Source organism: Sorex araneus, chromosome X (genome assembly GCF_027595985.1).
Source record: "Sorex araneus isolate mSorAra2 chromosome X, mSorAra2.pri, whole genome shotgun sequence".
NCBI lineage: Eukaryota > Metazoa > Chordata > Mammalia > Eulipotyphla > Soricidae > Sorex > Sorex araneus.
This window is the reverse complement of record NC_073313.1, coordinates 222,046,446-222,069,999: the sequence shown is the minus strand read 5'-3', so window position 1 is coordinate 222,069,999 and position 23,554 is coordinate 222,046,446. Positions and strand designations below refer to the sequence as shown.

Here is a 23,554-nt window from a genome sequence, read left to right as displayed (position 1 = left end):
TCATTGCACTGGTCAGTGCTTCATCTGATTATCTGCAATGCAATTTGAAGGAGAGAATTTCTCGTGGTACTTTTCTTTATTACATTGAATATTTTAGAGAGAAATTTTGAGTATCTTAAGAATCTTCTTACAATACATTGAAATCTTTCTTTAAACACCTTACAAAGTCTTGGAAAATGTCTATCCACGTAGTCCCGGTGCAAAGTATGCATGGAAAGTAAAGGATTTGGGTGACTTAAATATTTCTTCAAAGATTTTTTGTATTCATGGGCTAAAGAAAAGGGGTCTCAATAGTCTCTTCTCAAGAAGATGCTTAGCAAGAACATCTACATTCCTTAGTTCAAAGAGTAACTTTTAATAAACTATCAAAGAGAAGGAGTGGTTAATCTAGCATGATGTGATTGAAAGTGGGAAATATTTTGAAAATAATCTCCTGTTCCCTGGAGGGTGCTTTAGAATCTCATATTTCCAGGAGCACAGATGAAAGTTCGATTTCCTATTAGCTTTGGAGAGTGAATTTTACAGCTAAAGTTTACACACTTGAGGGGAAAAAAAACCTGGTCTTTTTATATGGGATTTAGATTGAATGATAAGCTGCTGAGACTTTAAACCCCAACTACATATGGAAAGAGATCTAAGAGCAGGAATTAAACATCTTAACTGTTATCAGAAGTGAGACAAGGACCTAGAAGCAAACTACTCAAATAATGAAAATATTTTCATGAACATAGAAAAAAAAGTGAGCAGTCAAAACAGAAGTGATTAAAGAGACATCTTAGTGATGTAGAGCCAGATCCAGCCAAGTTCCATGCTTCACCACATTGGACAAGCACTGAGAGTCGGTAGCATAGGATGATTTAGCAGCTATACAGGGATGAGTGTGATAAGTTTTCATGCAGTGACATTGCTGCTATTACTACTATAGCAAAGGGAGCTAAAGTGCCATATGAATGACTAGAGCCTTTATTGAGCTTGCACTCTTACACTTCTTCCAAACTGTTGTGAATGTTGACCTTTGTACTTCTGTTTTAGGGCACACCAGGAAAAGTAGGACCAACGGGAGCAACAGGAGATAAAGGGCCCCCTGGACCTGTAGGACCCCCAGGCTCTAACGGCCCTGTAGGGGAACCTGGCCCTGAAGTAAGTACCACAGTGAACTATTCACCACTCTACCTGAATGTTTTTTAGACAATTTCTTTTTCGGGGGGAGGAGGGCAATATTTTTTAAATTGAGATACATATTTAGATATTAATTATGAAGGAAGTTCCTTTGTTGCTATTGTCTGAAATGTTTTACATTTCTAGAAAGTTGACTATATGATAATGAAAAGAAATGGTAACTAGACTGGTGTTTTTGCACTGACCTTCATCTAGTCTGGAGCTAAGTATTTTCTTTCACTTTTATTGCCAAATTTTTTGATAGTCAAGGGATATGTCCATTCATCTGTCCCCATGTTACTATTTTATTTTATAATATTTGTCAAATTTTCACCAAGTTTTATAGGGATAGCATTAATATAACTATTTCAACTTGAGAAAGAGACTAAGGAAGTCAATGCCATTAAAAAATATATAAAGTAATTATATACATTTTGAAATTAATAATTTAGAGGATACTAAACTTTCTTTAAAATTAATTGTTCTCTCCTATTTTTATTTAGATGTTCTTTCACAATTGTGTTTTTATCATTTCCTTTTTGTTTGCTTTTGGGCCACATCTGGTTGTGCTCAGGGCTTATTCCTAGCCTTTTGCTCGGTTACTGTTGTAGCACTGTGGTCCCGTTGTTCATTGATTTGCTAGAGCAGGCACTGGAGCAATAGCACAGCGGGTAGGGTATTTGCCTTGCATGCGGCCGACCCAGATTCAATTCCTCCGACCCTCTTGGAGAGCCTAGCAAGCTACCAAGAGTATCCCGCCCACATGGAAGAGCCTGGCAAGCTACCCGTGGCATATTCAATATGCCAAAAACAGTAACAACAAGTCTCACAATGGAGACGTTACTGGTGCCCGCTCGAGCAAATAGATGAGCAATGGGATGACAGTGATACAGTGCTACAATTCTAAAAAATATCTAAGTAAAAATAGAAGAGAACAATTGTCTTTTCTTTTTTCTTCTTTTCTTTTCTTTTCTTTTCTTTTCTTTTCTTTTCTTTTCTTTTCTTTTCTTTTCTTTTCTTTTCTTCATCACACATGGCGATGCACAGGGGTTACTCCTGGCTCTGCACTCAGGAATCACTCCTGGCGGTACTCAGGACACATATGGGATGCTGGGAATCGAACCCGGGTCGGCTGCGTGCAAGACAAACGCCCTACCTGCTGTGCTCTTGCTCCAGTCCCACGAGAACAATTAATTTTAAAAGAATTTTAGTATCCTCTAAGTTATTTTCAAAATGCTAAATATTATTTAGAAAAGCTCAAGAAGTAAATGTGAAACAATTTACTGTTAATAAAAAAGTACCAATAGTTTCTTAATTTCTGTCTTTTTTTCAAAAGATTTGAAAATTGAGTTTTTTTTTTAAATTAGAAATAAATAAAACAGTTTACATATAGTCTTGTTAATTGTACAAGCAATTTAAATAGGAAAAAACTGCAGAGGTCTTTCATCTGAGATTTATAAGTGCTAATTTATAGTTTACAAAAGAAATCTGTAATTTGGCAATCAGTGATTTGTTTCTTAGCACAATCTATTAATTTTAAAATTTGATCCTTTATAGGGCCCTGCTGGTAACGATGGTACCCCGGGACGGGATGGTGCTGTTGGAGAACGTGTAAGAGCACTTTTTATTAACAAAATTTTCTGATGTTATATACCTACATAAAAATCTCTAGAATACTGTGTGAAAAATGGTACTTTGTGCATATTTGGTTTTTAATGAGGATATGCATGAAGTGATCTAAATTTTAAACTCATTTACAAAAGTAAAGAAGAAGAAATTGAGCTTTATGACAACATTTTTCTGTTACCCCTTAAAGTGATTGAGATGTGAAGGAAAAGTGTGATTTTATACATTCTATAATTTAAATGTGTTTTTAGAGTAGCTATGTAATGAACAGAGGATGTGCCTGACTTTCCCCAAATGTCCAGTCTCTTTACGAAGTTACATTGTTTTTTCTCAACCACTTATTTATTAGTTTCATGAATGGCAAGAATTAGTCCTTGCCCTAACCCCTCTTATGAGGCAGTCATCTCTTAACATTCTGAGAGCCGGGAACAGGATGGATTTTGAAACCTGACCGGCTTGAATTAAAGTTTTGGTTTGTTAATATCTAGTAATATGATCCTGAAAATTTTCTGAATCTCAGTTTTCAAACATTTAAAAACTGATTTAAGCTTATACTTTGGGTTGTTTGTGTGTTTAAAAATATACTTAAGGGGCTGGAGTGATAGCACAGCGAGTAGGGCGTTTGCCTTTCACGCGGCCGACCTGGGTTCAAATCCCAGCATCCCATATGGTCCCCTGAGTACCGCCAGGGGTGATTCCTGATTGCATGAGCCAGGAGTGACCCCTGTGCATTGCTGGGTGTGACCCAAAAAGCAAAATATATATATATATTATATATATTTAAGGTATCTCTTAGACATTAAAAGCAAGGGGAGAAAGTTTAGAGGAATATTGGAATAAATTCCTTTCCCCAAGTCCATTGTTATTCACAATAAAACCAGAGAATGCAATTTGTTTGCATCTGCATCTTTCTGAGTCCTTATGTATAGTTCAGTATAATTGCTTTTAAAGATTTTGCTGATGTACTGCACATGAATATAATTTTGAAAATCTTCCCAACATGTAGCAGTAAGTGTGGCACATATGGTTAAAGACACATAGTAATCTACTATCACACATTGACTTTTATTGATTTATTTTCTGATAATTCCATTGCTATTAACTAGGTTTTGTTAGAGTAAGTAATATGAAATTAATTTTTTATATGACAAGGGGGAAGGCTAGGGGGGTGGAGGGAACATTGGTGGAGGGTAGGGGACATTGATAGTGGAATTGGTGTTGGAACATTGTATGAATGAAAGGGATCTATTGTAAACAACTTTGCAAATCAAGGTGTTGTAATAAAAACTAAAAAAAATTTAAATATGAAATCATAAAGTGAGGACTTTCAAAAGTAATTTTGAAAATTTATGTACTTTTATGCACATTTTAAGTTACCATTGCATTTTATTTTACTTATAAGTGTAAATAGTTACACAGAAGGTAAGTTTTGACAAATTCTTAATATATTTCTAATTTCAATATATTTTCCCAAATTAATTTGTTATTAATTATTATTTTTGTTATTAATTATTATTTGTTTGTTCTCTAAATATACTTCCCAAACTTTATTCTGATTGAAAAACTAGACTTCAGTTTTTAAGATAAATAACTGTGTCAACAGATGTTCATATAAAAGTCATCTCACATGTAACTTCTTTTTAAAAAAGCCATAATAATTCTCAGGAGAATTGCAAAAATTGGGTCAGCTACACAAAACAATTTCTTTCTTTCAAAATACCTCATTATTTTATTATGAAGTGAACTTTTGAAAACATTTTCTTAGTTTGCTGGCCAGAGATGTTTGCTCCTTAGAACATTGCACACTAATAAGACTGCAGATTGTATGTCTTCCTTTGCCCCCAGCCTAAAATGGGAAAAGGTGCAAACTAAACAAGAGATGACAGAGAGTGAAAAAATTCTTTTCTTATTTCCTAAAAGAAGACACAAAGTTAAAAATTTAAAGCAAGTAACTTCCCGAATGTTTTCCCTGATTTCTCTCTGTAAAAGTTTTGCTTATTCCAAATCTATGCATAGTTCATTTTGAAAGTGAATGGTAGATCAGACATGAGGTAAAGGCTGAAATTGGAAAGAAATAATCTTATTCTTTAAATTTGGTCTATTAGTAAATAAAATTTTAAGCAAAATACAAATGACATAAATAAGGGTCTTGAGGAGATGTCTCAAGTGATTGAGCATGTATATCTAGCATGTTCTATTCCTGGCACTGCATGACCCCCTTTATTGAGTATCCCCAAAAGTGGTTCTGCTAGCCAATGGCACTGTGTGACCCTAATTAAATCATGATCATGATCATGATCATCATCATCATCATCATCATCCCGTTGATTGTCGAATTTCTCGAGCAGTCTCAGTAACGTCTCCATTCGTCCTAGCCCTGAGATTTTAGAAGCCTCTCTTTACTCGTCCTTTCCAATGGTGCCACGTTGGAGGCCCTTTCAGAGTCAGGGGAATGAGACGCATCATTGTTACTGGTTTTGGCATATGAACACGCCATGGGGAATTTGTAAGGCTCTCCCAAGTAGGCAGGAAACTCTTGGTAGCCTGCTAGCTACCGAGACCCTAATTAAAAATAACTGAAAATAAGCATTGTGAAAGTTACAGTCTTCCTTTTATGAATCATTTAAACAGACAGAATGCTGTTGCTCTAGAACACATTTAGAAGGGACATAATGGTTATTTTCTTTAGGGTGATCGTGGAGACCCTGGACCTGCGGGTCTGCCCGGTTCTCAGGGGGGCCCTGGAACCCCAGGACCTGTTGGTGCTCCGGGAGATGCTGGACAACGGGGAGATCCAGTAAGGAGAAAACTGATTTCTCATTTGCTATTATAAATATCCACATGATAGAATGTCACTGAGTTTATGTGTGCTTGCAGTCATGGTGTAAACTTCAAAACTTAAGAAAATGATAAAAAGCTAATTATGAATTGCTTTTTGTCTGAAGGAAAATACTAAATTTGAACCTATATTCAATGTCTGTTGCTCTGCCTAATAATTGAACACTTCTGTTTGTTTATTTAAAATGTAATAAGTATGCATTGTGCTGAATTTAAGCAAGTACAGTTTTACTATGACTACTAATGTGCTCTTCATTCACTACAACCAATTAATAAAATCCATCATAAAAATATTACTGAAGTTGCATATAATGAACATATCCTTGTACTAAGGCCATAAACCATAAAATGATATACATAGGTACATAGATACATATTTAGCATGTGTGTTACTCATTTACATATCTACATAAATAAACACCAATCAAAAGCATGTTTTGTTGATACCTATATCTGTATCTATTGGTATGAGCATATAAATATCATTTTTACAGTTTTGTGTATATTTATTTTAGGGCTCTCGTGGTCCCATGGGACCACCTGGTCGAGCTGGGAAACGTGGCTTGCCAGTAAGTTATCTGTTTTCTTTTAAGTACTTTATTACATAAAATATACTTACAAAAAATTAAGTAGAGGGATTAGGATGAAGCTGAGTGGTATAGTATATGCCTTGCATGCAGACGACGTGGATTCAGTTTTGACAGTGCAACTTAAGATTCACAAATAATTGTCAAATTATAAACTTTTTCAAGTTTTGGTCATAAGTAATAATTTAAAATAATGATTAGCAATTTATACTTTTGTCCTTTTAAGATAACTCTTTTGAAATTATCATTTCTTTTAGTAATAATGAAAATTTTTACAGTTACCTTTTCTATTTTCCACTAAGTAGAAGAAATAATGGTTCCCTCTTCTCAGGAAATGTCCAAAAATCCCATAGGAAATATTTTTGGTAGTTCTTTATGCAGTTCAAAAATGCTATTTAAATATGTTATATTTTCAAACAGACTCTTTTACTCATTTTCTAATATTTTTATTAATAATTATTTTGTTAGTAATTTTTATATAGATATCTCACTATGAATTATCTCATTATGGACAGCCTGAGAGGTCATGTTCTTTCATTTCCATTGCATAATCAAAATCTATATTTGTGTAGAATAATTGCAGTCTATAAATAATGCTTTATCATTACATTACAGTTCTCAGGTTTTATTAGAACTTGATTGGTGACTGTCTTGTAAATACATAGCAAATATGTCAATTGAATGATTTTCTAGCTAACTACAAAAAGACAATATGGTTTTATTTTCTATAAATTAATTTTTCTTAATTAAATAGGTGCCTTTTGGTTTACTTTTGTTTTAATTATGAAATTTTATATAATTCATATATAAAATAAAATGAATCTCTCCTATATATTTCAACTTTTAATATTTAATTTTTATTGTTATATGAATATACAAAAGCTACTGAGGTCTTATTTTTAATTTGCGAATATTCAGTTTTCTAATTAGGATGTTCAAATTAAGAAAGAAGAACTAAAATTTTATAACCAAATTTAAAAGATGCCTGTCAAGGTGCCAGTCTGCGGCTGGGGTGGGGACTAGGAGAGGAAGTCTGGGAACATGGGTATAGGGAAGTTGAGTCTGGCGGTGGGATTGGTGATGGAATATGTCAAAAACTCAAGTATGAATAACTACTTAACTCATGGTGCTTTAATAAAATAAAATTTTGGAAAAGGAAAAGAAGAACAAATTAAAGGAAGAATAAAAAATTTAGGAGGCAGAAGTTAGCCTGAAAGCCATTTGGTTTGATGTTATTTCCGCTCCTCCAAAGTCAGATTGAGAGGATTTTAAGAAAACTCTTAGACAGCAGATGCTGACCCTGAGAACCTGACCTTATGCCACTTGTCAGTTTCCTGTGAACCACCCAGAGGCTGTTTTTGTTTTTCAGATCTTAAAAGGCAGTTTGAGACAGAGTTGATTTATCAGACCATTTTCACCTCTGTTCTTTAATCTCTTTAATCGCAATACATTTTCTGATTGCTTTTTACTTTAGTTTCTCAGGTTCGGGATTGTTTAAATAAAGATATTACAGATATAAAAACATAGGGTTTTGTTTGTATTCTATGACTAAATAGACTTTCATGCTGAGATCTCTCTTTAAATTTGCTCAAAGAATTTTTTGTCATTCCTTGATAAAAATACACCAAAAGCCTTTTTTGTTTTGTTTTATTTCAACTAAATCACTGTGAGTAAAAAGTTATAAAGATATGATTGAGTTTCAGGCAGTCTAATTCTTTTTCTGACCATTAAGTTTTTAGGCCCATTTAAAATGCAATAGTCAAAACTGTAGTGTATACAATTGTTACATGTGAAATTATAGTTTATATCAATATCTTGACTATCTCAAGGGACCCCAAGGACCACGTGGTGACAAAGGTGATCATGGAGATCGAGGTGACCGAGGCCAGAAGGGTCACAGAGGATTTACTGGGCTTCAGGGTCTTCCTGGACCCCCTGTAAGTTGCACCTTTAACTATTATTTTGCCCTTTGTGAAAATACACACGAGTATTTAATACTTGTTTATAAGATGGGTGGGTTTTTTAAATCTTTATTATTATTTCAAAATATACCTTGATCTACAAATAAACAATTGCTCAATGTAATTGCTCATTTATTAGCTCCAATATTGTAGAGAAAAATAAATGGTTATATACACTTTTTTTCTAACAGTTGTCTTAAGTATTGGTCAGTTCATGTAAACATGGTAGTAATTTATGACTTCATTAAAGTAGTGTATATTGTTCATGTAGGTGGTAGTACATTCATAGTCGAAAAGTACAGGATGTAAATATTTTTGAAACTTTTCTTACTTAGGGTCCAAATGGCGAGCAAGGCAGTGCTGGGATTCCTGGACCGTTTGGCCCAAGAGTAAGTAACATGATTTCAGTTCCTAGAATATTATTAGCTTCTGGGATTTAAATCTAAAATTTCACTGCTAACAAACTCCCCAAGTTCTCTCATTTACTCCTATTTAATGGAATATCTAATTAAATTTACAAGAGATTTAATGAAACAGCTCCTGCTAATAAAAGTATGTGACTAGTCTTTCGCATCTTTGAATACTCGTTTTACATCAAGCACCTGTGCTTGACAGAGCATCCGTGTTTATGATGCAGTCAGTACTCAAAAGGAAAATGAATTGAGGAATTGTGTGATATTCTATAAGGAAAGCAGTTCTTTGATTAGAGAAAAGATTATACATGTTTGTACATGAAAGCTGAAGGGCTTTTTGTTTCTTGCAGGGTCCTCCAGGACCAGTTGGTCCTTCTGGTAAAGAAGGAAACCCTGGGCCACTTGGGCCAATTGGACCTCCTGGTGTACGGGGCAGTATTGGAGAAGCAGGTCCTGAGGTAAGGTCACAGGAGTTTGTATATAAGGATGCTCTTGATACCCATAGCCTGGACTCTGCCAGGAATGTCTGTGAAGCCTGCATGGACAGAGATTTAGGAAACTCTGCAGACAGACTTAAAATTTACACCAGAACTTGACTCTATCTGTAACTTTTGGGAATGTTTTAATAGAGGCAATTCAGAGTAAAGAGCTTTAGAGCCTAAACTACTTTGGCTTTGGCTTCATGTGGTATATTGTGCTAATTTGAGAAAACAGCAACCAAAATTGTATCTTTAATTATAATTATGAAAATGTAGCTTACATTAGATGAAAATTTATTAAATGTCTGTGACACTTGATGAAATGCATTTGTTTATTAAAATGGTGGTAGGTGAAGTGTATAAAATGAAAATTTTCTCTATTGAAAATTACATTTGGGAAAGATTTTAATTAAGACTTTCATAAAAATTCAATATACATTTATGTAAAACATAATGAGAATTGTGTAAAGTTGTAAATGAAATTAGAGTCTTGCTTCTCAGGAATTTGGAAAAGTCTTCATATATATGCTCTATGTGTGTGTATGTGTGTATTTATGCTTTTATTTCTGTTTATTTTTCTTTGGTCTCATTAATCTTTCCCTCTTTATTCTGTCTCTCTCTGTCATTTTTGACAATGCCTTTAACTAGTGTTTATTATTTATTTATAAATAATAACTATTTATTATTTAAATTGCCTTTTAATTTAATAATCAAAATAAATATGTCATATTTGGTTCTCTGTGAATGGATACATCTATTGAATTGGAATACTTTTGATCTAGGTTGCCCTTGATTGACTTTTTCCATGGTTCATTGTTTCTTTATAGAAAACTAAAATCTCTCCCCATAATATTAGTGTAAAAATTGTTTGGATATTGATGTGACCTTAGTTAAAAAATAAAATAAACAAATTGAATAGCCTTTTGAAATGCAGAGATGTTGGCACTGGAAGTTAAAACAGTTTCTTTAGAGTCACAAAACATATGACTACTGATATTTAAATTCCAGTTTTCTTAAGTCAAGGACTATGCCCCACATGAAATCTGGGCTACTCATCTCTCAAATTGATTCGAATTATTGAGTTCTTCCTTAGAAAAATGAGGAAGGACTCTCCTAGGGAGGATTCACTTGTAGCCTCTGCAACATTTTTATGCCCATCTTCTTAACACTAATAGTTCTTGTATGGCAATGAGATTAAGAGAACTCCTAATAAAAATGCAAAAGATGCTTATAAAAATATTTTTACTATAGAGAATTTTGATCTGAACACTAAAGAATATATTTGGAAATAAAGAAGAAATACCCTTGTGGATTCTTGTGGTTATTTCCTTAGTATCAATGTGGTTTTATAAACGATAACCCACAAATCCTCTACATAATCCCATTCAATGTAAATCAGTGAATCCTTTGAAAACATTTTAGTTGTCTCTACCCATACATAACTTGAAGTTACCATGCATATCTCTCATTGTTAGCAAAATATATTAATTTCCTAAGTAAATATCAGGGCAAATACTTTGTGCTCTGATCTTTATTATCTAAAATAAGCACACTTGCAAAAGTAGACATGTATTATATCTCAATTTTTGGAATACATTTACAAGTCAAAACACCTGGTGAATTAAATGCATGAGTCAGAGTTCTCAGTACTTTCAAATCAAGATGTTTTACTGTAACTACACAGGAGGCAAATTCCATCAATACATTTGTGTTCCATAGAAACACTAAAAAAAATGTTAACTGCCTCTTCATTTGTCTTTTAATCAGGGTCCTCCTGGGGAGCCTGGTCCACCTGGTCCCCCCGGGCCACCTGGTCACCTTACAGCTGCTCTTGGGGACATCATGGGACACTATGATGATAGCATATCAGACCCACTTCCAGAATTTACTGAAGATCAGGCATTTCCTGATGACAAGAACAAAACTGACCCAGGAGTCCATGCTACCCTGAAGTCACTGAGCAGTCAGATTGAAACAATGCGCAGCCCCGATGGCTCTAAAAAGAACCCAGCCCGGACATGTGATGACTTAAAGTTGTGCCATTCAGCAAAACAAAGTGGTAAGTAGATCGGAGCACATTTAAGCATCATCTATTGCTGATGGTTTTATTATTCTCAATTGCATTCTTGAGTATGTTGCTGATCTCTAATAGTTGAGATGAAATAAAATGGTAAACATGCCAGAGAATTTATGGTTCAGTGGTGGGACAATGAATAATATGAAAATTAGACAGAGATAATAAAAACTATAAAGAAGGACATAATGACCCAGATCATGGTGGTATTTTTCTTTTTTATCGAGATGTCTTAAGATAATTGTTGCAGATAAATAAACATAAAAATACTAGATGAAATAAATCTGAACAATTTATTTTTCTCTTTTCTCAAGTACTTAATATATTATCATTTATTGTTGGATACAGATAGTAGATAAAGGTACTTATTATTCTAAAATTCATTTGAGTATAAAATTATTTCAGGTAGGTTGATTTTTTTTATAAATCATTATTTAGAAATCTCTACAAGCAAGATTATTTTGCAGTGATATCTTAAAGTATTCTACTTTATGTCTTATATTTTGGCTTTTTGGGTCATACCTGGAGATGCTTAAGGCTTACACCTGGCTCTGCACTCAGGAATTATTCCTGGCTGTGCTTAGGAACTATATGGAATGCTGGGAATTGAACCTGGGTTGGTCACATGCAAGGCCTACCCACTGTACTGTCACTCTGGCCCAAAGTATTTTATTTAAAAAAATATTTTATTACAGTACAAGGATTTATAATACTGTGAACCACACTTTTCATGCACACATCACTCCAACACCCCATTCATCACCAGAATGCCAGCTTCTCTTCACCAGTTTCCCCAGAGCCCCTCCCGGCTACCACCCCTCCTATGTAAGCTCAGTTGTAAAGTATTTTAGAATTAAATTCTTTTTGTGCTATAATTGCTTATACCACATAAGTTTTCATTCTCTTATTAATTTCTTACTATTTCAGTAACTTCTAGAGAAGAGGGATCCCAGACTTTGGGAATGAACTATGAAATGCTTGAGTTTCCATTAATTTTAAAATAACATTGACTGGGATAGTTAAAATTATTTTCTTTGAAGAATGGGCAGACTGATTCTAAATTCTAATTCTATACTTAGAATCTGTGCTCAGGGCTTATTCCAGGCTCTGTACTCAGGGATCACTCCTGGAGGGACTGTGACTGGGGCTCAAACCCCAGTTGGCTGCATGCAAGGCAAATATCCTGTCCACAGTATTATAGCTCTGAGCTCTATTTTTTTTTTTAAATTTTAGCTTTATGGGAACACATTCATTTTGGCAAAACCATATAATCTCTGTAGATTAGCTCCTCAGGGTATAGTTTTCTCTTCTATAAAATTTTCTTCACATGAATGTTTTGGGTTTTAAGTACATGGTTTGACAAAATGCCTTAGAAAAGCTCCAAATGCATAATTAATATTTTCTTTCTCTTTAAGTCTTAAGAGATACTCTCTTAAAAATTCCCTGTTTGATTTTTACGATTAGTTGTTGTAGGGAATTAGTGGTAGCTGGAGGTTGAATGGAACCTAGAGCCTCACACATTCAAGGCACATTCTGGGACACTTTGAATATCTCCAGCCCTTTCGAAGAGTAATAAGAAAAGGATCAATGAGTTCATATTTTCAAATAATCTGTTAATTTTTGGGGAGACATTATGATGTGTGAAATGATCACTAATATTTAGCAAATATTTCTATTTTTGAAAATAGGTGAATACTGGATTGATCCAAACCAGGGATCTGTTGAAGATGCAATAAAAGTTTTCTGCAACATGGAAACAGGAGAAACATGTATTTCAGCAAATCCTTCAAGTGTACCACGTAAAACCTGGTGGGCAACTAAATCTCCCGACAATAAGCCTGTTTGGTATGGTCTTGACATGAACAGAGGAGCTCAGGTAAATAAATATGCATTGTACTAGCTTATTGTTATTGATTGTTTTGATATTTTATTTAGGGCATGTAACTGTGTTTACCATATTTTCTGAAGTGATATATTCTCATAGTTATGATTACAATATTACTAAATAGTTTTAGTTTGAATTAAATCTGCAAAAGCTTTGAATGATATTTTTTCCATAGATGTAATATAGAATAGTTATTTTAAATAGTTTATTTAATACATGTGATAATAATTGTGGAATAAATCTGAAGGGGTAATTATTACATAGTGTTTTTTTTTTACTGACTTATTTCATTTAGCAAAATTTCCTTTGGTCCATCTACATCGAAAAGGCAAAATTTCATCTTCCTTTTTTATTTTTTAAACCAACTAGTATTATAGTATGTGTGTGCACACACATATACTCTATATTAAAAATACATATACTATATTAATTCATTGCTGTGGGGCATTTAAATTATTTCTGTATGGTGACTCTTGAAATATTTTACAATGGATATAGTGTGTATCTATCTCTTCAAAGCAATATTTTTACATTCTTTGTCAAATACTCAGACGATGAGTAGGTGAATCATATCAGTTGTCCTATTTTAAGTTTTTTTTTTTTTTTAATCTCTTGTTTTTGGGCACAACTAACAATGCTCAGGGGTTGTTCCTGCTTCTACGCTCAGGAACTACTGTTGGAAGTGTTTAGGATATCGTATAGGATGCAGGGATAGATCCTTAATTAGCCACCTTCGAGGATAGAGTCCTAACCTCTGTACTATATCTCTAGCCCCCTCTTTAGATTTTTGGAGGTTTTTTTTTTTTTTTGAGGAATTTCCAGGGTGTTTTCATGACTGTACCAACATACATTCATATTAAAGTATGCAAGATCTCTTTTCTCCACTTCCTCAGGAAAACCTGTTCTTATTTATTTTTTTCTGTAAGCCTTTCTATAGTATATTTAGTGATTAAATAATTTTGTAAACTTCATAGTAGTATTTAAATTGAAGATACTTTTATATGACAGGAATTCTATAAATATTTTTCTTTATCTTTTTATTATTTTGTCATTGTCCAGTAAACAACATCTAGCCTTGCCAATATTTTTTTTTTATTTTTGGGTCACACCCAGTGATGCACAGGGGTTACTCCTGGCTCATGCACTCAGGAATTACACCTGGTGGTGCTTGGGGGACCATATGGGATACTGAGTATTGAACCCATGTCCGCCGTGTACAAGCCAAACGCCCTACCCACTATGTTATCACTCCAGCCCCCCTTACCAATTCTTTTTATAATGTGAATATTTTATCAGAATCTACTCATGGAGACTTAATTCCTTGAAATTGTACTTTCACTTATGTTTGTTTTCTCCTCTGAAATCATCTTCCAAACAAAATATGATTAAGAACATATGGGTGTACCAGAATATGTAGAATAGGCCTGTATTTAATAATCAGGAAATTTATATTTTTCAATATTTTTATAATTTTATTAGTTAATATAATATGTAAAAATCTCAAATGAAAGCATTGAGTTCCAAAGTCAGAGAAGAATAAAAGTGTATAAAAATAAGAAATTATTTTTATTTTTATTTTTGTTTTTTTGCTTTTTGGGTCACACCTGGTGATGCACAGTGGTCACTCCTGGCTCATGCACTCAGGAATCACCCCTGGCGGTGCTCAGGGGACCATATGGGATGCTGGGATTTGAACCCTGGTCAACCGCGTGCAAGGCAAACGCCCTACCCTCTGTGCTATCGCTCCAGCCCCAAGAAATTATTTTTAATATTTGACCAGTTAGTTAATTGAAAATTTGTGATCATATTTATTAAATTATATAACCATTGAAATAAATAATTTATGCCAATAGTTAATTTCTAATTATTATTATAAAAATAAAATCAGGCTTTTTAGATCCATAATCAAATACTAAGGCAATATTTAAATAAATGACTTTTTACAAATAATTAATAATTTTACAATAAAATTTTAAATATTTTTAAAATTTTTAATTATTTATTTTTGGGGTCACACCCGGCGATGCACAGGGGTAACTCCTGGCTCTGCACTCAGGAATTACTCCTGGCAATGCCCGGGGGACCATATGGGGATGCTGGGAATCAAACCCGGGTTGGCTACATGCAAGGCAAACGCCCTACCCACTGTACTATCACTCCAGCCCCAAAATTTTAAATATTTTTAAATGCTTAGCTATCTAAGATAAGTATGATGGCGATGATTATTTTATTATTATTGTTATTATTATAATTTGGGCAGTTATTACAGAGGATTTATAAATTCACAGAATATTTCAGGATACCTATGCATTTCACATATGTACTTGTTATAAGAAAGATAGAAGTAGTATTTAGTGCACATGGCTTTATGAAACGTTTTACTACTCATGTAACATATGCTTTTATTTTTCTAGTTTGTTTATGGAGATCACCAGTCCCCTAGTGCTGCCATCACTCAAATGACCTTCTTGCGCCTTTTATCAAAAGAAGCTTCACAAAATATTACTTACATCTGTAAAAACAGTGTGGGGTACATGGATGACCAAACTAAGAACCTCAAGAAAGCCGTAGTTCTCAAAGGGTCAAATGACCTGGAAATTAAGGCAGAGGGAAATGTTAGATTCAGATACATAGTTCTTCAAGATACATGCTCTGTAAGTACTTTTGTTTTTATCCCTATTGAGCTTGTTCAAATACTATTTTTTTTGTTAAATATACTATCATGATACTAGAAATGGCAGCAATTTAACCTTTAAAATAAGTACATCAACAGTTTGCTCTTCCTGGTTCTATAGGGTAAACTTCAGTATGTGCTAGCACATGGAACACAGTAAAGATTTTTGCAAAATAAATAAATAAATAAATAAATAAATAAATAAATAAATAAATAAATAAAGTGAAAATTGGCACCGTAGAACTAATATAGGGGTTAAGGCATGTGTCTGACATGCAGACAACCCCAGTTTGATTCCAGAATCATATGTTTTCACAAGCCTCACGGGGTAGAGCCCTGAATCCCCCATGCCACCAAAAAAGAAAAAAAAAGACATTAAAATGAATGATTGAGATCTTATCTGTTTCTTTAATGAACTCATTATGATTTTCCTCCAGATTTTTAGTATCATTTTCATGCCTATGAATCCTTGACTCTAACATATATAATCAATTTGAGATGCTTTAAATGTTTCACTGATTCTTAATATTTCCTTATTGCATAAATTGACTTAAAGAATGGAAATATTAAATGATTAATTGTGATTTTGTTTGTAAAAATCAAGAATGTTTTATCTTTAACATTGATATTAACCATCTGGGAAACTGAAAAAGAATAAAGGGCATTCATTCATCTTAAAACTTTAAAATAATGCGTGCCTCGCACAGTAGTATCTCTAGCTTTTAAGTAGCACTGTAGCAGTGTCGTCCCATTGTTCATTGATTTGCTTGTGCGGGCGCCAGTAACATCTCCATTGTGAGACTTGTTGCTACTGTTTTTGGCATATTGAATTCACCACACGTAACTTTCCAGGCTCTGCTATGCGAGCGGGATACTCTCGGTAGCTTGCCAGGCTCTCCGAGAGGGATGGAGGAATCAAACCCGGTCTTTAGTGTGCAAGGCAAACGCCCTACCCACTGTGCTATCGCTCTAGCTTTTAAGTAGTGCTTTAAAATAATTGCTCTACATTATAAAATTGTCTTTGAAGTTCTTGTTTAGTATCTTTGGAAAATGCTGGTATTCCGTTAACCCAATGTTCCATTTTATTCTAGAAACGAAATGGAAATGTAGGCAAAACCATCTTTGAATATAGAACACAGAATGTGGCACGCTTGCCCATCATAGATCTTGCCCCTGTGGATGTTGGCAGCCCAGACCAGGAATTTGGCATTGAAATCGGGCCAGTGTGTTTTGTGTAAAGCAAGCTGAGATACATCGACAATGAGCAACTCCCCCACCATCAATGGCATCACCATTCACTAGAACTTTGACTGTTTGAAGCTGATCCTGAGACTCTTGAAGTAATGGCTGATCCTGCATCAGCTTTGTACATATGGTCTTAAGTGCCTGGCCTCCTTATCCTTCAGAATATTTATTTTACTTACAGTCCTCAAGTTTCAATTGACTTAAAATATTTTTCAGTACAGCAATCTAGATTTAAGATGATCAGTGACAATGACCACTTAAAAAAAGTAAACTTCTTAAATAAATAAATTTCCATTTTCTTCAATTTGTTTTTATCTAATGACAACATTGCTTAGTATTTATGAAAAAAAATCTTCCTGGCAGGTAGCTTAAAAGAGTGGGGTATGTAGAACTACAGCACAAAACAACACGTTTTATTTTGCTTAACTAAAGTTGGACAAAATAGAAATAAGTACCCTTTTGTCATCTCTCATTCCCAAATAATCAAAAAGCAAAATAAAAATATTTAACCGTATCTTTAAAACCCACATACATGCCTTGACATACCAAAGAGATACTCTCAAGAGAACCTTGAAAAAAATCAGGTTTCACTGTCCTAGATGAAATTTTAAAATAATATATATTCAGAGGAATTTCTGGAATACAAATTGAAATTACTTCAACCTTCTAAATTTTTTTCAAAGTGAAGTAAGTTTAGACTTCTTTCTCATTTAAGATTAAAGATTTCTTTTCCTTCTAGACTCTATCAAGGTAGTTAGAATTTGCATGAATATACATTTGCACTTTCTTGTTTAAGAAGACATTGAATGCAGACTAATTCATACATACAACTTTATTAGCATATGTCCAAGACTAAGTTGAGAATCATCCTGAAGTCTATAAAGAAGAAAAAAGACTAAAACACTCAGAGTTGTGGAGCTAATGAAATGTGATAAATGGAGTTAAACCATTAGGCTTTTGAACTGTCATAGAAAAAATGACCCAACCTGTCATAGTATGAGCTACCTCATCTCTGGAAGCTGGGATGGACTTACTATTTTTGTTTATAGTTTAGATACTCAAAGGTGCTATGCTTCTGTTATTATTCCAAGATTGGAGATAAGCAGAGCTAAAATGTATTGTTATTTTTCCTTTAATGATGGTGCTAAAATTCCTTCTATAAAATTCTTTAAAAATAGTGATGGTTTCATCAATACCATGTGTGAAAACAACTGTTAGACTCCCCGTTTCTGAAAGAAGGAGCTTGTTCCAGTGCCTTTTCAACTGTTCATCTGTCATACTGTATCTGGACTCTTTTGTAATTCTTGCATGTTTCTTACATGTTTTTTTCAAAACATGTAGGCCCCTTTGTATCTCAAAGGAATTCCCCCCTTAATTGCATTTGTTGGCTCCATTTTTTTATTTTTAGTTAAGAATAAACAGCTGGGACCATCCCAAAGGACAAATCATGCACACAACTTTAGTCATGTATCTCTGCAAAGAATCTAATTAAAAGCACGCTTTTTGTCATGACAGTGGTTTTTGTTTCGTGAAATTCCTTTATATATATTTTAATGATTTCATTTCCAGTAATATAAAGTAAGGTGTTTGTTTGTTTTGTTTGTTTTGTTTTGTTTTGATATTTATTTAAAAGTTAAGGCCAGAGAGATAGTTCGGGGTTTAAGGTGAAAGTCTTACATATATGCGACCCATCCAGGTTTGAGCCCTGACAACGCACAGCCCCCAGTATCGCTGGGCAAAACTTTGAAAACCCCAAGAACAGCCTGGATTGTTTAGGTAATCCTTGGTACCACAGGGCCTGGGTAGCTACACATCCATGGGTCCTCCCACTGAACCATCATGCAGGTTGGCAGAGAATCACCAGTCAGGACCTCTTGCACTCTTGAGACTCTCATCTGAGACTCCTATGCCCCCTCCCTGAAAAGATAAAAGCAACAAATACTTCTTCCCATCATTTATAATGTAGACTTAAAATAGAAAATCACCTTGCAATGTCACTCACAAAAACAATAGGATACATCATCACTATCTATACCCTTATAAATATCAGGGTAATACCACAAATTATATAATATATACATATACATAGATATATGTATGTATGTATATGTATGTTATATAATTTTAAATTTAAATTTATTATTTTATATATTATGTAATACATTATATATCATATACTATGTTATTTATATATTTTTATATTATTCATATATATTATATATATATTCCAGAGGCCCCCAAAGCGCCACTGAGGTCGCCATGGTGGTTTGTACCCAGTATCACAGGATCTAGTAGCACCATCTCATTGACACCTTGAGCCCTGGCATTGCACTATGCTCCCATTTGGCCAAGTCTATTCTTAAAAAGAGACATAAATTTTGCTTCATTTAAAGCTTCCTTTAAATATAACTGTATCACTGTCATCCCATTGCTCATCGATTTGCTCGAGTGGGCACCAGTAATGTCTCCATTGTGAGATTTATTGTTACTGTTTTTGGCATATCAAATACACTATGTGTAGCTTGCTAGGCTCTGCCATGTGGTTGAGATACTCTCAGTATCTTGCCGGGCTCTCTGAGAGGGGCGGAGGAATTGAATCCGGGTCGGTTGTGTGCAAGGCAAATGCCCTACCCGCTGTGCTATGGCTCCAGCTTTTTAAATATAGCTTATATAAATTCAGATAAATTAGTTTTCTTCAGAAAAACGATGCTAATAATTTTAAGTAATAAAAATATCAGTTTTTATTTGAAACTCTGGTACATTGAAAATAAAAGCCTACTTCAGACACTATGCAAAATATCTCAAATTTCTTATGTAAATTTTAGTTTTATAGACACTCTTAAATTACTAGTGTTTGAAATGCTCTAAGAAGTGAAAATTTGATCTAGGAAAGATGGTTGTATTAATTTATTGTTACTCTATTTAAAGTATATATAAAATCCCCAAATTAAGATAAATGAATATAATAGTTAATAAAGGACACACACACAAAAAGAAAATCCTAAACGTATAAACAGATCTTATCAAATTGTGATCAGATACACTATAATTTGTTTCAAATTGAAAAGAAAATCAAATAATAAACAATATTTCTATTTTTAAAAAAAACTGATATTTGGTAGAAAACAAGTTTATAAACATGGTAAAATAATAAAAAAAATTGTGAATATCAATAAAGGTCTCTATACCACTGAGAACAAAGATTATTTCAAGTTAATTTTTTCTTTAAAATTGTGAAAATTTCAGGAAATCCAGAAAAATTCTAAAATATGGAAAGGATTGAACTGCATTTTAAATAAACTGCTTAAGTGTTCTTAAAAGCATGTTCAAACTAGAAAATAACAAATATTATAAAAGTGCATTCATACTTGATTTGAAAAATGTCCTTAGAACTGGGGCTAGAGAGATGGTACAGAAGGTAGCCTTTTGCCTTGTACATGCGACTAACTTGGGCTAGATACCCAATATTGCATATGGTCCCCCAACACTACCAAGAGTGGTCATTGATTGCAGAGGTAAGATGAACTTCTGAGCATTGCTGGGTGTGGCATAAAAACAAAACAAAGCAAAAGTTCTTAGAAATGAGTAATAAAAATCTAATGTGCAGGAAATTCTATGTGGATAATTTGCCAAGCCTGTAATACAAACATCTATCAACATGTGGATGATATGTAGATGCAGAGAAGCTAAGCATTGAAGCACAAACAATGATTACATCCTATCAGAATTTGAAAAATAATAAAATGCCTGATTGTGTTTAGTGTTTTCCAAAGTGGGCATACCACCCCACCCATCTTCTCTACTCCACCCACTGCATCTTCTAGGGGAGTGAAGTTTTCTCCCATATATTGGGGAGTGCCTTTTGTTTGTTTACTTAAAGAAAGTAGAAATCTGGGACATATAGGCACTGATAATTTTTTTTCCTAAAAAAAAAACATGGTAGGCAAAATGAGTTTTGTAGAAAAAAAAGTTAGAAAAAATATAGAACACATTTACATGTACTTATCTGTTTCTCCCACTACATGTAGGCAATACAATCCATCATCTCTCAGACTGACTTATACAGAATTCTTGGAAACGTAAAGTGATGTGGGACCAGAAGTGAATTGTGGTAGGAGAAAAAAATAGAATGCACTGGGATATCTTCCAGTACCATTAATTTTACCTGATGACCAGTAACTTAAATATCATGCATAAAACAGACAAATTAGATATGTAACAGAGTAGAACTTAGAATTCTCCTAAAATGGTGAAAGAATAATTTATGCATGAGTTTTGGGTAATTGTATCAATAATTTTAATTTAGAATATAAAATGATTATCCAGTAGTTATTACTGAAGTCAATGTATGCTGTTTTGACAATATACTGAGCAAAGCAGAATTTCATACAGATTAAACTGAATATACAGTGGTGATGACATATTAACAAAGTACACGCAGTGGAACCAGAGGAATTAGCCTTTTAAACTAGCCTCGGTGGGCCCAAAGCAGTAGCACAGCAGGTAGGGTGTTTGCCTTCTAACTGTCCTACTAGGGTTTTATCTCCAATATCCCATTCCATCCCATCCTCTGAGTACTTCCTGGGTGAAAAGTCAGAAGTAACTCATAAGCATAATTGGGTTTGGCCCAATAACCAAAACAAGAAGGAAGGAAAGGAGGGCAGGAAGGGAAAGGAGGGAGGAAAGAAGGAAAGGGAGGGCAGGAAGAGAAGGGAGGGAGGAAAGAAGAAAAGGGAGAGAAGGAAGGGAAGGGAGGGAGGAAAGGAGGAAAGGGAGGGCAGGGAGGGCAGGGAGGGCAGGGAGGGAGGAAGGAAGGGAGGAAAGGAGGAAGGAAGGAAGGAAGGAAGGAAGGAAGGAAGGAAGGAAGGAAGGAAGGAAGGAAGGAAGGAAGGAAGGAAGGAAGGAAGGAAGGAAGGAAGGAAGGAAGGAAAAGAAAATAGTAATATGGAATTTGCAAAATATATAGCTTATTTGGGGAACCCTAAGTAGACTGATACTGCAGTAGTTTACATATAAAAATTGAATAAGGAATAAAGAAGTGGTATTATATAGGAACTTATATTTAAAGATAGAGATAAAATATTTTAAGAGTTTCATAAAAATTGTGTTTAATTATCAGGAGTATAATCATATCATTTTTAAGGAAACTTGGAAATATATGAGGGAGGTGTTTGTGATTATCATTAACATTGGAGAATATTTTATGCATCATCTGGATGGACCAAAGATGTTGAAACATTTCTTGGAAGCCAATCCCTTAATACAAAGACTTAAGCACCTGAAACATCAATAGAACTTCCCCTGAAAAATATTGGAGCATTTTACATAAGGGAAATTCATGGGATTTGTATATTAAAAACATAACCTTGGCAGCAATATTCAGGAAGTTTTAAAGTGAATGGGATTGAGAATAGTGATTAGTTGGAACTGTGTTGGAGAAAAATAAACAGGCGATGAAAAATAAATGCCACTGAGGATGGAGCAAGAGATGGATTTGCAGATATTTCTTAGAAATCTCAACATTGAGTTTTAAAAGAATCCATACACTTTGGTAAAGAGCTAAAAGTCACCTCTGATGCAATAATGTGGCTTTTCCCTCTCATCTTACAAATTTGTAACTAAATTTAATGAAACTAATTGAAGTAATATGAAGAAAGAAAAAACTTCGGTTGAAAATCAATCTAGGTAAAGGTATCAGTTGAGAATGTGATCATTGGAGTGACCTGGAGATTAAATTGTGGTAATTTAGAATATTACTTATAATTCCTGCTAGATTTACTTTTATTCCTTCAGTAAGAATCTTAAATGATTTCTATTTCATAATAATGCATTATCATGAGATAATCTGAACTTTTAGAAAATGTGGTCCCAAAGACTTGACTTATTTTTATCAAATTATATGATTCATCATGATGTAAGGATTGCATACCAAAAAATAAGATAAATATAAATCAGTAAGGTTAAATACCATCAATTTCATAAGAAACTGGTCTTCAGAGGTAATAACTAGGGGAAGATAGGAGTGCGATATAATTGTGAACAACTTTTTCTAACTCAATGCTGTTAGAACCTAGATCTTGTAATAAAAGCCAGCTGGAGATACAAAATGATTGCAATTGTTAAAACTACTTTAATGAGAAAAATGCAAAGCAAATTGAAGACATCTGCAGTCAAAATGTAAGCCTCAAAGATTCAGAAGGGTTCTGCAGTCCAAATCCCTCCCTGAAACATCTGACTTTTTTCTTGCCTAATACTGTGCTCCCTGGACTCTCACAGGCAATGCTTGCCTCCACTCCTTCAAATCTGTATTCTTGCTGACTCTGCTGTCGACAGTCTCCAGGTGGTTTCAATTGAAGATGAAATTTGGAAATCAGACCCACAACATTTTTATCAATAGTCCTAATGATACCCTCTTCTGTTCAGTTTCCTGTGTTCTCATAACTCTTGAATTAATCACAACCTTGGTCCTCAAAATTAAATCCTCCCTTTCTTAAACCGCTGAAAGGATGCCAAATCAGACTCTGGATGATGCCTTCTCTACATCCTCTCCCCACCACACACACATATGTTGTCCTTTTCCCCTTTCATTTGGAAGTTTTAATCCCTAATGATTT

The 23,554-nt window shown here is 34.0% G+C and overlaps 1 protein-coding gene across 1 annotated transcript in view; it reads left to right on the top strand.

The window, feature by feature from the left end:
- The window catches only part of COL5A2 (collagen type V alpha 2 chain), a 142,260-nt gene extending 123,831 nt beyond the window's left edge, over positions 1–18,429 (top strand). Inside the window, exons 45-55 of the mRNA XM_055121254.1 lie at positions 1,033–1,140; positions 2,716–2,769; positions 5,474–5,581; positions 6,138–6,191; positions 8,039–8,146; positions 8,506–8,559; positions 8,934–9,041; positions 10,830–11,121; positions 12,825–13,012; positions 15,436–15,675; positions 16,787–18,429. Of these exons, the coding sequence (XP_054977229.1) occupies positions 1,033–1,140; positions 2,716–2,769; positions 5,474–5,581; positions 6,138–6,191; positions 8,039–8,146; positions 8,506–8,559; positions 8,934–9,041; positions 10,830–11,121; positions 12,825–13,012; positions 15,436–15,675; positions 16,787–16,933 (1,461 nt within the window). The 3' untranslated portion in view covers positions 16,934–18,429. The remainder of the gene's footprint in view (positions 1–1,032; positions 1,141–2,715; positions 2,770–5,473; positions 5,582–6,137; positions 6,192–8,038; positions 8,147–8,505; positions 8,560–8,933; positions 9,042–10,829; positions 11,122–12,824; positions 13,013–15,435; positions 15,676–16,786) is intronic.
- The last annotated feature ends 5,125 nt before the right edge of the window (positions 18,430–23,554 follow it).